This window comes from Ciconia boyciana, chromosome 7 (genome assembly GCF_034638445.1).
Source record: "Ciconia boyciana chromosome 7, ASM3463844v1, whole genome shotgun sequence".
Lineage (NCBI taxonomy): Eukaryota > Metazoa > Chordata > Aves > Ciconiiformes > Ciconiidae > Ciconia > Ciconia boyciana.
In genome coordinates, this window is record NC_132940.1 from 22,125,437 (window position 1) to 22,140,252 (window position 14,816).

The window sequence follows — 14,816 nt, forward strand, 5'->3', positions numbered from 1 at the left end:
AATGTCTCTTAAAAGCTTAATTGGAGTTCTACAGTGTATGTGCCAGCAGGTGGCAAAAAAAAGCACTGTTTTATCTGTTAGATAAGGCTGCCTTGAGCATGTTGGTATTCTCCCTTTTGTGCAGCAGCACAGGCTGGCTGCAGCTGGCTGCTTGTTTCCTTGGGGATCTAATGGAAAAGGACTGTGGTACAAGACACAGGTCAGGAACAAAACCAGTCCACCTTGAGTACGCTGGAGTGTCTGCCACTCCTGTGCTGCAATGCTGTTAGTCTTCACAGGCCTGCTACAGGTTTGTTTCATTTTAGATTTGAATAGGACTGGGAGAGCTAGAAAGCTTACCACATTTTAATGACCAGCTTCCTGCTTGGTAGCAGCTTATATATACTTCAAGAGAAATAGACCAAATCCACATTAATTTACACCTACTACAACTTAACTAGAAATAGCAGCATAAGCACAGACCTCAGAACAGGGTGGCTGCCACCTGGGGATTGTATGTGCATGATAGCACTGGTCCAGTAGCACTGTCTTGGGTGGGGAAATGAATAAGCTGGGAAGAAAACTCCAGAAAAAGGTAAGGTGAATAAAATAGTACCAGTCTGGCACTTGCCTCATCTTGGCATTTCAGTACAGTGGAAATGTTGGTTTAGTACTCTTAAAACATTACTAATCAGTTTTTGATAAAAACCATTTAATCTTTCCATTGAAACTTACACATGCCAAAACAAGTGAATATACATTAACATGGTGCTGGTTTATAAACAAATATACACATTTTGCACTGCAAAACAAACCACTTAAATATAAAATCCTCTGGATGCACTTAAATAACTAAGGTAAAAGGTACAAAATATCTTTAACAACAGAAGTATGTAAATAGTCATTTAAAAAGTGTATTTTGTATGTTACAAATACTTGCGTGCCAGTTCTTTACTGGGACACCAAATAAAAGATGGCACAGAATGAAGTTGTTACATGATTCTAGCGTTTGAACCCAGGTAGTACAACAAGCTGAATAGACGCAGTCCACTTAAACTTGAGTGTTAGAGTATCTTAAATTTCTGTACAGTCTTACAGTTGTAAAGCATGATTAGTAAAATTAAAGTAGCTTTTAGATGTTGTGATACTTTCAATAGTTAACTGTTCAGATACTTCACCTTATAATGTTTTATCCACGGTGGCCTGTGGAATACAATACTGACAGATTAATAGAAAAGTTAGGGTAACCAAGAGTGAGAATTTTAAATTATAATTTTATACCTTCAGTGAAATAATTTAGCGTCTTTAATATTTCATATATTTGTAAGTCTATATGCAATGCAAATAAGCTGGTTCCAAAATTAAGCAAGTTTGTCAAATTAAAACCATAAGGGAGGATTAGTGAGGCAGTCATGCTAACTTATGAGCTTGACCATTATTAAAATTGACAGCATCACCTTGTTCTCCAGCACTCTCTATTTCCATCATCCTTTCTCTGAAAGGAGTGAAGAAAAGTATTCCTAGAGAAATGTTCTCTCTCAGGGAATGCTAGAGTGTACGTTTCATCTGTTACAGAGCCACACTTGTCAATTCCTGTAACAAAAAACTCAGTGCACTTACTTAAGTGGGTTTTTAGGAAGACTACAGGGTCTCCAATATACTAAAAGAAAATTCTACACAGCCCCAGTGACTTCACTACAGCATTGTTCCCACTAAGGCTGAGGCTGCTTACAGCTTTATCTTTTCTTTAGGCTCAAGCATCCTGAAAAGTCATCCAAGTCAGTCAAGTCATCTTTCTCAAAGAAAACAGATTCAGACTTATGAAATTATGTCAGTTCACATTGACTCTTTACTAACACGTTATTACAGGACATCCAAAAATCCCCCAAATGGTTAAAAGAGGACTCTTACTTTAAGAACCCTGTCTACTATCCAGGAAAATAAGCTGAGGCTGGTGTTACTGCAGCTTTTGGTGATGATTGGGCTTTTGTTGATAAGTATGGTTTCAGATACTCTGTAGAATAGCAGAAACAAGATACTGTTCATAGAACCATAACTATTAATACCCTTTAAGTACATTTCAAATAAAGTCTTGTTTTACTCTTTCCGTACATACCTGCATTAAGTGTATTTTGACTAAGCCCTCGTAAAGGAATGCTGTCATCTTTTTTCTTGAAATACTTTGATTCCAGCCCCAAATTATCACCACTAGAAATAAAAAAGCTAATTAAAATTTAAAATAAATGTAGTTAGTTAACAGTGCATTAACAACAAGTGTGGATACAGACTCATTCAGAAAAATCTTAACCTGAAATGGAACCGCTGCATTCCTATGAACTTTATAATTTAAAGATAAACCATGACTGAGCAGGTTAAGAACAGTCTAGAACTAATTTTTGTGACTGGCCCATCACTTGATAGCCTTAGATCTGTCACCAAGAGGGACAATGAACTTCTGTTCCTTGGGACCCTCTCCTGAAAGCATGGCTCTTCATTTATTATCTACAAGCCATGCTTAGTGACCAAGTCAGTCTGCCACAGCTTAAAATTCATTAACATGGTGATGGGAGAAAGGCAGATCACCAAACTAGCTTGGTACTGGGAATGTTCTGCTCAGTTCCAGACACACATAGAAGACAAATGGCTCTGAAAAAATAATAATTAAAAAAACCACTAAAAATGCAATAGATGCCACTTACTTCTCCTTATTTGCTGGATGACTAGTTGCAGTCACTGTCTGAACATCTGAACATCGATTCATTTTAGAAAGCTGTGTGTTAAACTGAATCTGCAGAAAGGTTAGAGTTGCAGGTTAAAGAGAGCTACTCCAGATACAACGGTCCACCAGTAAGCGTATGCAGAGAGTGAACTTTTCAGGGATTAATGTTTCTATACCTTGCATAGCACTTCTGTGCAGCAAAGCATGCTAGAATAAGCAACCTTAAAAACAAGCATTAGCTATTACTAATAGCGATCATGTTCAAGACAGGGAGTTTAAGAGTCTAGGATACACAGTAAATATTTACGCATTTTGAGTAACACTCAAAACATTAAGCTTAGATATTTTACGCTATCACATTCTTAACCAAACAGAAAAGTCAAAGTGCCTGCCTTTGGTACTGGATATTGTGAATTGACATTTTTGTTGTGTGCAGGTTCTGGAAAGTTCTGGAAGGCATACAGAGGAGAAATGGGATGATTGATTCCTGAGCTAGGAAAGGATGGTCGGTCGGACTGTAAGAGAAATATAATACATCCATAAAGGAGAGAAACAATTCTTGAATTAACTGTTTGTAGAGATTCATAATTCCAAAATTAACTACCTACAATGACAAAGCTAACACTCATTTGAGTCTTCCTGATGGGAAGAAAACATCACTTTTCCAAGATTCACATTCTTAAGGAAAACTTGTAACTTTTTAAAAGTTGGATGAGTTGAGCACTCTTAGCTAATAGTTATAAGCTCATAATAAGCTACACACCCTGTAACTGATTAATATATTTAATGTATCTAGCTATAAAGTGGAGACCTCTTTGCATTAATATGCCCTTCCGCTACTGAATGAGAAGCTCATCAGTTGTGGACAGGTGACAACAGACATCTGTGCACACGGGGACAACAAAGAATAAGAACCAATAAGCTACGGTATTTAACAAAGATAGTAGGTAATGTTTCTGACCCCTTATTTTCGCATTTCTAAATATCACTAATAAGAGTATTAAAATAATACACTTTCTTTTTCAACCTATACAAAGATAATTAGTATGTAAGTTAACCTCACAACACAAAAATGCGTTCTTTTTTCTTTCCCTTCACCATGCACTTTCAACTTTTCCAAGCTAATTTTGCATTGTTTTGTGTATTTTAATAAAGGAGAGTTTAGAAAGTGCTCACCTAGAAGGCCAGGGCATCAAGTAGCACCCAACAGGGTATTATGTTATTAAAAAACCAAACCTAAACAAAACAAAACAAAAAAACCCCACACCCACCCAAAACTATACGGCCCAAAGAAGATGAAAGCACTTTTTTCTTCTCCTTCTAAGGCCATACGTTTCAGGAAATAATGACTACATCATAACCATGTTATAGTTGTATCTTACCATGCCATGAGGTGAAATGGCAGTCCTAACACCACCATGTGTACTGGCAGAAGTCTCTAGCTTCTTTGCCATCTGAATTTCGTTCAGCTGTTTGTTTAACCATGTGATTACTGAAGAGAGAAGAAAAAGGTCAAGCTCACTTCCTACCTCTTACAAGCTGTTTAAAACAGCAAGTAGCCCTTCCTCAAAAAAAAGTGACAGCCTGATGGGCTATTTTCCCTCCTTAAGCACAAGCATCACTAGAAGTCCTAGTCCTCATGAAAAGCCTTTTTGCTGAAGCTTCCTCCACCCCTACATGCCATTCTGTTCCTTCCTCTAGAGTTAGCCCCCCGACATGCACGCTACCCCAAGCAACCACAAGTGCCAACTGCAAAGGAAGTCTTCTCTACTTGCAGCTCTAGATTGTTGCATACCCACTATGGACAGAAGCTTATTTTCCATAAACAACAATAATCGCAGCTCTTTACAAAAAAAGAACACAGATAAAGCAATATAGTTGCTTCCATTCATTTTCAGTAGCAGGTAGATCACTATGTCATTTTTACAGAGGGAGAAATGAAATTGTATAAACCTACCATTTTCATTGGTTTTCAGTAACTGCTTACTTTCTTCTAGTTTTTGTATCGTAGTTTCTAGCTGTTCTTGTAGCTTGCAAACCTGCAATATTCCCATAATAATTACAACACCATCGGGAGCTACTACTAATCACAAACTGAAGAAAAAATATAATATAAATAAACAAAAAGGATCTATGAAGTTGTTCTAAAATTATTTAGAGAAGTTTGAACTCTTTTTTTTTTTTTTTTAAATAAAAACAATATGATAATTCTTTCAAAATAAGCCCTACTTTTAGCTAGGATTTCGACAGGATGACAGCCAGAAAACTTTCCGACCTTAATTTTTCTGTGATTAAATAACGCAAGGACTCTAAGCAGGGGAATATACTTAATGGAAGAAGAAGTTCACTCTGTTCCTGTTCTTGCCTCCTTCACCAACTTTCACATGAATATGCCCTCTAAAGCATGTCAATTCATCCATTATATTGCTTTATACTCTTAATACAATGTTAGCTTTCTTCCATATGGATGGATGGCTCTTACAAATCAGTTTAACACGAAAAATGAAAAGTTGATTACACATTTAAATAAACGTGTTAACTAAGTAGAAGAGTACATTCTATTCCACAGAAAGATTTAAGACCTTGTTGCTGTAAATAAATAAGTCAAACACAAACCCCAACACACTACATACATATAATAGCATTTACAGAACAGAGGGTTAACCTATCACAATACCTCCTGCTCTTTCATTCGAAGAGATTGTCCCATCTCCTGCAATTCTCTCTGCTCTTTTTGAAGTCTCTCTTCTTTTTCTGCCAATAGTTTTTCCTGCTGAATTGTTACTGTATTTTTCAATTTTAATTTACTTATTAGAGTTCTCAAATCTCCCTGTAACTTCTTGATAATTTCATTAGCCTATTAAAAAAAAAAAAAATCAGATAGTCTCAAAATAAAGAAACACCTAAAAATAAGGAAGACATTTCATAAGGGTAATGGCATGTTCAAACAAACCTTAAGAAGTTCAGCTGACAGCGACTTAATTGTTGTCTCTAGTTTTTCAATATGACTTTGTTTTTTCTCTGTACTCTCTTCCAGTATCGCCTTTAAAAGAATATTAAAAATATTATAATAAAGATGTGATAAGCCAGGTCTATGATTTCAAGTAGAACCTCAATAATTCTTTGAGAACTAATCCTCACAAGAAATTCAGTCCTTGCTTTTCAGTCAAATTACATAGGATCTCAATTCATCCTTTTTTTTGTTTACAAAAACTACCACTAACTTTACTCCAGTACCACAATATTAAAACAGTAGTGACCTTTGTAAAACTGTATCCACTATACTTTTGATGCCATAATTCAGAATCTTTAACTACATTTGAAAGTTTACTTGCTGTATTCATAAAAACTGGCCTGCTGCTAATCTATATAGACTGCAATTGAGAACATTCTACAGAGCTTTAGAGAAAATTATTTTGAAACTTGAAGGAACCTTTTGTTCTTGTGTCGCATCTAATACTTCTTTTGTTCTAATAACTAGCTGATCTTTATCTTTGATCTCTTGTTCCAGAACAGCAACCCGTGTCTGTAGCTGATTAATGAGTTTCTCTTTTTCATGACATTCAGCATCCAGAGTAGTGTTCTCCCGACGCAGTGACAGCACCTCCTGCTTTGCTCTTTGACATTCCTAGAACATTGGGAAGGAATTTTTTTTTTTTTTAAGAAAACCTGTAATAGTAATTTAAACAGATATATCTAAATAGTAAGCATAACGTGGAATGAAGAGGAGCTGAACAAACTTAATATGCTACATTTTCTATTGCATACATAGGCAGGCAGTGTTAATGCTCTAAAAATAGTCAAGTTTGGTTGCAAAAATTAACAAACCATACATCTTCTATTCCAGAAAGCTTTGCTTTCAGTTCTCTGACTGTGGAGTCTCCTTTGTATCTCCTTTCTGTTAGATCTTTATTGATGACCTCGAGTTCTGAGAGTCTGTTCTGCAACTGTTGAATACTTTTCTGATGCAAATTTTCTAATTCCTTTTTCTGTTGTTCATGCTGTTGTTGGTACTGAGCTTGTGCCTATGAGAAGCAAAGAAACTAAACAGTTATTTAATGAACCTGAAAAATAAGCCAAGAAACCATTCACATATAAGAATATAGTTAATTCTTTTCTGTTGTCATACCTGGAGAGCTCTTTCCTTTTCATTCGTCAGCTCCTGTGTGTGTTTGTTTGTTAGAGCTGTAGTGTATGATGTCCATTCATTTTTCAGTTTGTCTAGTTCTCGGCTCTTCTCTGACAAGCTCTGTTTGACAAAGCATGTAGTTTTAAAAATTTAAGCATTTCAGTCAATACTGAATGATTCTTTGCTGTTACTTCTTCAAAAGGACATAGAATTATTAAGAAAAGTCTAAATTTCAGCACCAGATGCCAAAATATCTGTTCATTCTTTAAACAGGAAGGTAAGGCACTGAGAAGCTAAAGAGCACCTTTCTGACACCGTAGATAAAATATTCTTCATTTCCAATTGTATTTTCTTCCAACCACTATTTACGGGTGAAAAAACAGCCTACTGATGTTCCCTACCATTATAACACAAAGTCCTCTAGTGTGTGTGTGTGGGGAGGGAGTTCTTCAGCACATCTTTTCCCCTTTTTGATTTGTAATTCTGCATTCCAATTCAGCAAACACATTCCAGAAACTCCAACTGAAACTGCAAAGATGAGGTAAACAAGTATTCCATTCCAAAAAAGCTCCATAATAGGAGTTTTAGTGGAATTTTTGTGTTTCATGATAGTCAAAAAAGTCACCTTGATAATTCTAGAATTTGACCCAAATCATCCTCTCAAAACACAAATGTGAAGTCCTTACTGGGCTGACTGCAAAAACCAAAAAGTAGTAGAGTAACATGAAGTCCAAGACTTCTGATTTATTTATCATGGTTTCACAATTTTTCCAAATATAAGGATTTCCAACCATTCACAGAATATGTAGAGTATATTTATCTGCACACTACCATATATTTAGTGTGTGCATATACAGACAGACCTCTGTACAAAATAAAGTAAAATTCTGGTTTAGTACTGTAAGAACTAAATTTTATTCTTCAGTTGCATGCTTTACTCATTCTTAAGAAAAGCTATAGTAGACTACTTTTCTTCTTTTCACCCACTCCCAAGTCAATTACCTTCGCTAGGTAGTGGCTAACCAACCAGCCCACAAGAAGGTACATTTTCCACAGATTAAAAAATGTGCAACTTACAACAGGAAAGTTAAAAATTTACGTTACCTGTTGAGTGTAGCTCAGTTGTCTGGTAAGATCCTCTTCAGTTTTTCTAAGCTTTTCTTCCAACATCATTTTGTCTTCCTATGTAAAAAATTGACATCAAGTCAAATCCTTAGCTCCCAAAATACAAGTAGTATTTAGCTTCCATTTTATCAGTATACACTGCCTAAGCAACCACATACCCATTATATTTGTGGAAAAATCATCTTGTTAAATAAACTTCATATTGAATAAGATATGAATAAGATATATGAATAAGATATATTGAATAAGATATATTCATATTGAATAAGATATATGAACTAATAAATTTAAAAGAAAAGGCATTAGCTCACAAGGTAAAAACCCTGAATTAAATTCTTACCAAGTTTCTATAAGGAAATAGTATCTTATCATAAAGACTTGTTTACAAAGGAGTTGCATGAATAACAAATCAACTGAAATACTGTAAATTTATATTAGTAAAATGGCTTATTAGGTGGCTATAAACATGACAACACAGTAGGAGACACACAGATCCCAGGCTATGAAACTGAAACAGACAGTCAAACTATGAGACCATTAATTTCTTATTAAACAAAACCTAGCATGCTACCAACTGCATCAACATTACAATTTTAATTTGCTCTTCATAGCTACTAACCCTTTGAAGTCCACAAAGCCTTAGAATTGTATAGACACACATGTTTTCCTAAACGCAACTGCAGAACAAAGACACTGAAAGTTTACAGTATTTTACTTTTGCAGTTGATCTGGCAATCAACACAGGGCTATGAAGCACGAGACACTGAAGCATTCAGAAGCATTCAACAGCTGCATACTACATGTGCTGCATGTGTAAAATACCTGATCTTCTGCCAGTTCCAATTACAGCACTTGAATATACATGTAATATTTTCATTGCCAGAGTGACAGTAACAATTTAGTTTTAGTGTGCACCCAAATTACTGCATGCAATGACATATATGAGCTAAAATAAAAAATAAACCAGAGTGTACTATTCGGTACATACTTTTGAAGTATTAAGACTGAAAAAATGGTTAAGTACACATAGCATCAAGGCCTAGTCATCACACATAGCATGAAATGCCTACCTTAAGGCATTTCAAACAGCTGGCTAGAAACTTCTTTATTTCTGCATCATTTCCTGGTAGGAATTTTAGAGAGAGATGGGTAAGATGTTTAAAAGGGTTGGTCTCCACTACGTTTAGAGAGACAGGTGCATGATCTAGAACAGATGCTGAAGAAACTAACTGCAGCAAAAACCTAGGGAAAATCAAAAATAACCAAATGTTTAGCATATTTCTTTTCCTGAAACTACCTGTAGATCCTACAAGTTATTTTCAAATAAAATACATTTTTATATGTGCAACAAAAGGCTGCCTAGTTTTTGTTTGAAAAAGAACTATGAAATTCAATCCCTCTGTTGTAGTTAACACTACAAATATCAACTAAAATGCTTGCACCTTATAATAAGAAACATACAAAACTAATCAGTTTGTTTATTTGTAAAATTTTCAGAAGCCCATCTTAGACTTAGGAGTCCAAAACCAAGTAAGGCCTTTGTAACCAAATTCAAAAGGAAAACAGACTCTGACTTTTAGGTATCCTATAACCTAGTAAAACTCATAGCCCACAGTATATACTTCAGGAAGTGGCCTGACTACTGGAGTGAAGCTAGGTACTCTGGACAGGGCTTTGCTCAGTACCCACACAAACAAAAATAACGTATGAATAGGCTACTACAGGGAAGGGTGGACCTCAGGTCTCCCCCCTCATGTATTAATATCTGAACACTGAAATGAAAGAAAAAAAATCCTTGTCAGAATGCCTTATAACTTTGCCTTCTCCTGTGAAACACAATGATTTACACGTCAGTCCATCAAATTCAGATTAGCTCTCTAGCACTAAACGGGGCGGGGGGGGGGGGGGAGGAGGAACAGTGCTGCATCCTTGCACTTCTGCTTGCTTTTGTAAACTTCAACTCAGACAGGGACACTATTACTAGACATCAATTCCACTGCTCCCTCCTCCTGAGACTTAGGTTTTGTCAGCAACATCCACTGACTGATATCTTGATGCATACAGGGGAAGGTTTAGTTATTCTACTGACTCTTCTCAGTCTGAGTGGTTGACAAGTATTTTAAGACCTCAAAACACACACACATAGAGACTGATATGGCACTCACTTATTACCTACCTTGGGATATCTTTGTTCTGTTCCTGAATGCATTGCTGAAGCAGATCTATAAATTTTTGTGGGAAAGCAGAGAAGTCTACCAAGAGACCTTGCTGGGATTTTAAACTATATAAACAGATAGGGAAAAAAAAATATTAACAATATATAGAGGTGTAATTTATTTCCTATAAAATATTTTGTTTACACTAGTAGAAAGAACTAATTCTGATCATGTCATTAAAGTTTGCTAGCATGTTATTTTCAATCCTGAACACAGAAGAAACGTGATCACATCTTGGATAATAATCACCAGAGGATATTTTTGATTTCAAGAGTTCTTGCAAATGGACTGCACTAAGAAAAAAAAAAAGAAGTTATTGTGGCAGAACAACTGTGCTCCTTTGAGTAGATGTCTTCCTTACAGCACAGAGTAGTAAGGTTATTGGATAGGGGCATATGGAAGAAGCAAAGGACAATGAGGGGAGACTCAATCATTATCAAGACTTTATCTGCCTACTTGTTTATTTAATTGCACACCTTCACCATAGACGCAGTAAACTCTAAGACAGAAGCAGACATTCAACAGCATATGCATAAAGCCATATCTTGTACAACAAAACACTTCTGCACATCTGTTTTACAAACACTATTTTACTTTTGCCTTTTGATTCACACGCTGATCACACCTCTCTTTAAAAAAAAACCAACAACCAAACAAACAAAAACCACAAAAAACCACCACAAACAAAACCAAAAGCCCCAAACAACAAAGCAGAAAACTTAACTGTTCATGACTGGTGCCCAAATTTGATTATCAGATTATCAGCAAGTAAAGTAAAATGAGACCCAACGGTACAATTAGTATGCAAGAAACCCATAAGACAAAAGATCAGGTCTATGAATCCGTGTCCATGCAAACAGACTTTCCTCTTGCAATTATTTCTTGAAATAGTTCACACGCATACAATAGTCTATAAGAAGTAGTTACGATAAACAGAAGATGCAAGTAGTAATATAAACTGTGGTACTGTAGCTATGCAGGGAACTTAACATCAGGATTCTGTCACTCATCTCTGTAATCTTGATCTCTGTAATCTTGAGTACACTTTCCTGTACTCGGCTGTTTCACCAACTGGTCAAAGAGAACAATACTACCAAACTACTGACAAAACTCCACAAGTGAAAAATGCCAAAACCTAAATTCTAAGATAGACCATTCTAAGCTAAAAAATATTCCTTCATTCTTTTTTGCCATTTAGAAATGTTTCACAGACAAGACATTATAATTTCACTTACCTTTGAAAATCTTCCTCAGATATGACAAGTTTATAAAGGAAAAAAGGATCAGTATCATCAGTCAATCGAACAGCTAAATCCTGAAAAGACAGACATTTAAATATGATTTAAAATACTATAAACCACCTTGTAGGATTGTTTAAATATTGTAAACCAATATTGCAAACAGTATTTAATGTTTTTATTGTTTAACCAAAAATAAGATAGAATTGTGGCAACTAATTCAGGAAGGTGGAAAACATTAACATTTAACACAACTTCAAATATTACACTGGGAAAGACAGGAAAACTATTTCTCACAAGAATAAACCAAGTAAAAACCTTCAACTTTGAGCAGCAAAGATTTCAAAATTCAATGTGTCTTCATCATTTCACAGAAAGAAAACTATTCACTATTTTTTCCCCATCATTAAATACAGTGTAGCACTAACAGTCCACTATAATGGATCACAAACACATCATTCCCATAACTGGAAGTTTTTCAGAGCATACTGCTCCTAAAACTTTAAGAAACCACCTTCTGAAGAGTTTATGTATATAAATACAGAGCTTCACAAAGCAAACATAAAATGGATACAGCTGAGGTCCAGTAAGCTTGTAAGGAAAATTGGAGCATTATGCTGCTTAGCTTTTAAAAATAAACTCCTTTGTTCACTGGAGGTCTACACAGTGTTTTGGAAAAACTGCCTTCTCTGTAAAGGTTAGTCTTTCATTACAAGGCTGGGGTTATGCAAAACACCTGGTACATTAGGCCCAGGCACCTGTTCCTATAATAAGACTCAAACCTGTGTGAAGAATATAATATTCCCTAGCAGAGGAAAGAAAAGAAGTAGAAACCTGACAGCTCTTCCAGTATAACTGAAGTGTGACCATAGCACATGTACATACACAGAACTGAAACAAGTTTCAGTAATTCAGATACCAGTAACACTAACAAAACTCTCAGTTGGAGATGTATAAACAAACTTAGGGATTTACATGTGCAGGTAGCTGATGTTAAAACTAACGCCACCCCAAACCAACTAGGGCAGGTTCTTGAGTAGGGTAAGTGCCTGCTTGGTTTGATGTCCCATTAACTGATCCAAGCATTTGAAGTTATCTTTCTAGACTGTTCACTCAGTGATGTACCCAACTGGACTTCCAGGCGGACACAGGCTGCAACTTGGTACGCAATTCTTAACTGAACTGCTTCTTCACACTTCATGTTACCATTGTCGCAGTAAGTAGAATCTTACAAAAATATGCTGTACTCCTTTACAAACAAATCTTTACTCAAAAACACTATAACCAACTAATGACCAATCTTAACATCATAGTAGGTGGATGTACAGTTTAAGTGACAAATTAGACATACAACAAAAAAGATTTTATAACCTCCAGTAGTAATCTCATTGCTATTTTTCCTGAGAAAGATTTTTTTTACTGCAAATTTAGTACATTACTTCCTTCCTATCCCCACTGGATGAATTCCAAACGTTCAAAGACTAACACACTTATCAATAAAAAGTGAAGTGTTACATCCACATACAAGTTGTCATTTTTGCTAGTTAAGATTAGGACTTTGCAAAGACAACTGCTGCTCTACATTCTTAAATAAGCGTTGAGTATATTTAAAGCAAGACTGCTCTTAAACTCTAACTTGGCTTCCTCTGAGGGTCTCCTAATACTTTTAATTTGCAAGTCTACCAAGATCCATGAACAGCCAAACTAAAAGACAGGGCTAAAAAGGTTAGAAAAAAAACACCATGCCAAACCAACTAAATTATTCAAGAAATTACACCAAAAATAAAATAAGGCCAAGTGACAAACACACTAAAATCCTATTTTGCTTTTCATTTGCCTATTTGTCCTCTTATACAATGAAATTCAGATAACACCTAATGCATGTCACAAATAAAACTAATCCACAAACCTTTTTTTGAACAGGATTAGAAATTGACAGTAGCTCAATATTCACTCGAACATTTAATCTCCTGTGTACAAAAAGATGAAACTTAGTAACAAATCAAGAAAACATTCCCCAAATAACATGTGTTTGTAGCCACATTACAGGAATTGGATTACATTTGGAAAACCAAAATTTAGGCAGAAATATCGAGAAAGTTCCCATTGATGACTACTACTAAGATATCTGAAAGCCCCACAGTTTCAGTTATTATTACAGCTCCTCAGTCAGCTCAGGGGTTTTTGTTGCTTGTTATCCACCAAACTTTAAATAGCAAGGCAGAAGTTTTGAAACGTTGTCCAGAAATTAGGACCTTTGGAAAAGCCTGCTGAAATTTATTAACGATTGATGAAACTTTTGATAATCATTTATACAGTGCCACCTTGTTTTAATTTACTTCTTGTTGAGTAATCCGAGAAGTTACTTGCATTACAAAATGCACCCACAAACATCAGCCTTTCTGTGCCTTCTAATACAGATAAGCCAGAACAGCCCTAACACCTGCATACACTGTCTAATCCAGATAGGACCTATATTACTGAAATTCACTATATTTTGAGCAGACACTTCACATATAGTACTCCTTTCCCAAACACCAGTGCTAAGCCATGCACACACGGGTGCGCCCAAATCGACTTAACCCTCGGCAGAAACCGATCGGGACGGACGTGTGGGCTCGCACACGCCGTAGGGACAGTAACAAGGGTGCTGAAATGCTCCAGGAGGCCGCGGTAAGGCCGGCGTCAGGCTGCGAGGAGGAAGAGGAGGAAGAGGAGGCGGGCCTACCCGCGGGACAACCGCTGCGGCCTGGGAGACGCGCAAACACCGGCCCGGCCAGTCGGACCTGCAGCGCTGCGAGGGCCCGTGCCGGGCCGATGCAGAAATCCCGGCCCTCATGCAGCCTGCAGGGGAGACGTGTTTGCCCCCGTACCCCTAAAGCGGTTCTGTAAAGCCACTGCCTGTTTTCTCCGCTACCAGTGCCCCCTCCGCCCCCTCTCCCCGGCAAGGCACCCACCGCAGCCACTCCAGCCCTCACTGACTACACCTCCAGCCTTGCTGCGACCAAGTCCCCTTCCCTCTAACCTACAGGGTCCCCACATAAGCAGCCCCAAAGCAAGAAGAAGGCTACTCAGCTCACCGCCCTCACTACGCGCAGGGCCTCACCTCTCGCCCAGCAGCTGTTAGGGCACAAGGCAGGAAGAAAAGAGAGGAGGAAAGAGCCTGCCGCTCGGCAGCCCTTCTCCTAAAGAATGCAATAAAGCTTCCGCACAGCTGGTGAGGAAACCAAGTCAAAGCCCACCATGCTGTTCAAGCCAGCCCCTCACCTCTCCTCGCAGCCCTGGCACCTCACTTGCACACACACCGGCCGGTTGAACATACTCTCCGCCGCCATCTTGCGCTTCGAGTTTGGCGCCGGGCTCCCGCGGAGGAGGAGCCTCAAGATGGAGCTGAGGCGGCGACCGCAGGG

At 37.3% G+C, this 14,816-nt stretch overlaps 1 protein-coding gene across 4 annotated transcripts; it reads right to left on the reverse strand.

Annotated features, from left to right (window-relative positions):
* Position 1: 1 nt before the first annotated feature.
* Positions 2–14,771, reverse strand: SASS6 (SAS-6 centriolar assembly protein). Of its 4 annotated transcripts, XM_072867738.1 has the most exons (18): positions 14,674–14,771; positions 13,316–13,376; positions 11,404–11,483; positions 10,129–10,233; positions 9,023–9,194; positions 7,932–8,009; positions 6,828–6,947; positions 6,532–6,723; positions 6,132–6,326; positions 5,652–5,741; positions 5,376–5,555; positions 4,656–4,737; positions 4,081–4,190; positions 3,091–3,213; positions 2,679–2,767; positions 2,096–2,187; positions 1,891–1,993; positions 672–1,182 (listed from the first exon to the last, which is right to left on the reverse strand). In XM_072867738.1, exons 1-17 carry the CDS (start codon positions 14,739–14,741, stop codon positions 1,908–1,910), a joined length of 1,923 nt encoding a protein of 640 aa, XP_072723839.1. In that variant the 5' UTR covers positions 14,742–14,771; the 3' UTR covers positions 672–1,182; positions 1,891–1,907. The 4 variants fall into 4 exon arrangements, with proteins under 4 accessions (XP_072723841.1, XP_072723838.1, XP_072723839.1 ...); XM_072867737.1 differs by having other exon boundaries at positions 671–1,993; XM_072867739.1 differs by lacking the exon at positions 1,891–1,993.
* Between the last annotated feature and the right edge of the window lie 45 nt (positions 14,772–14,816).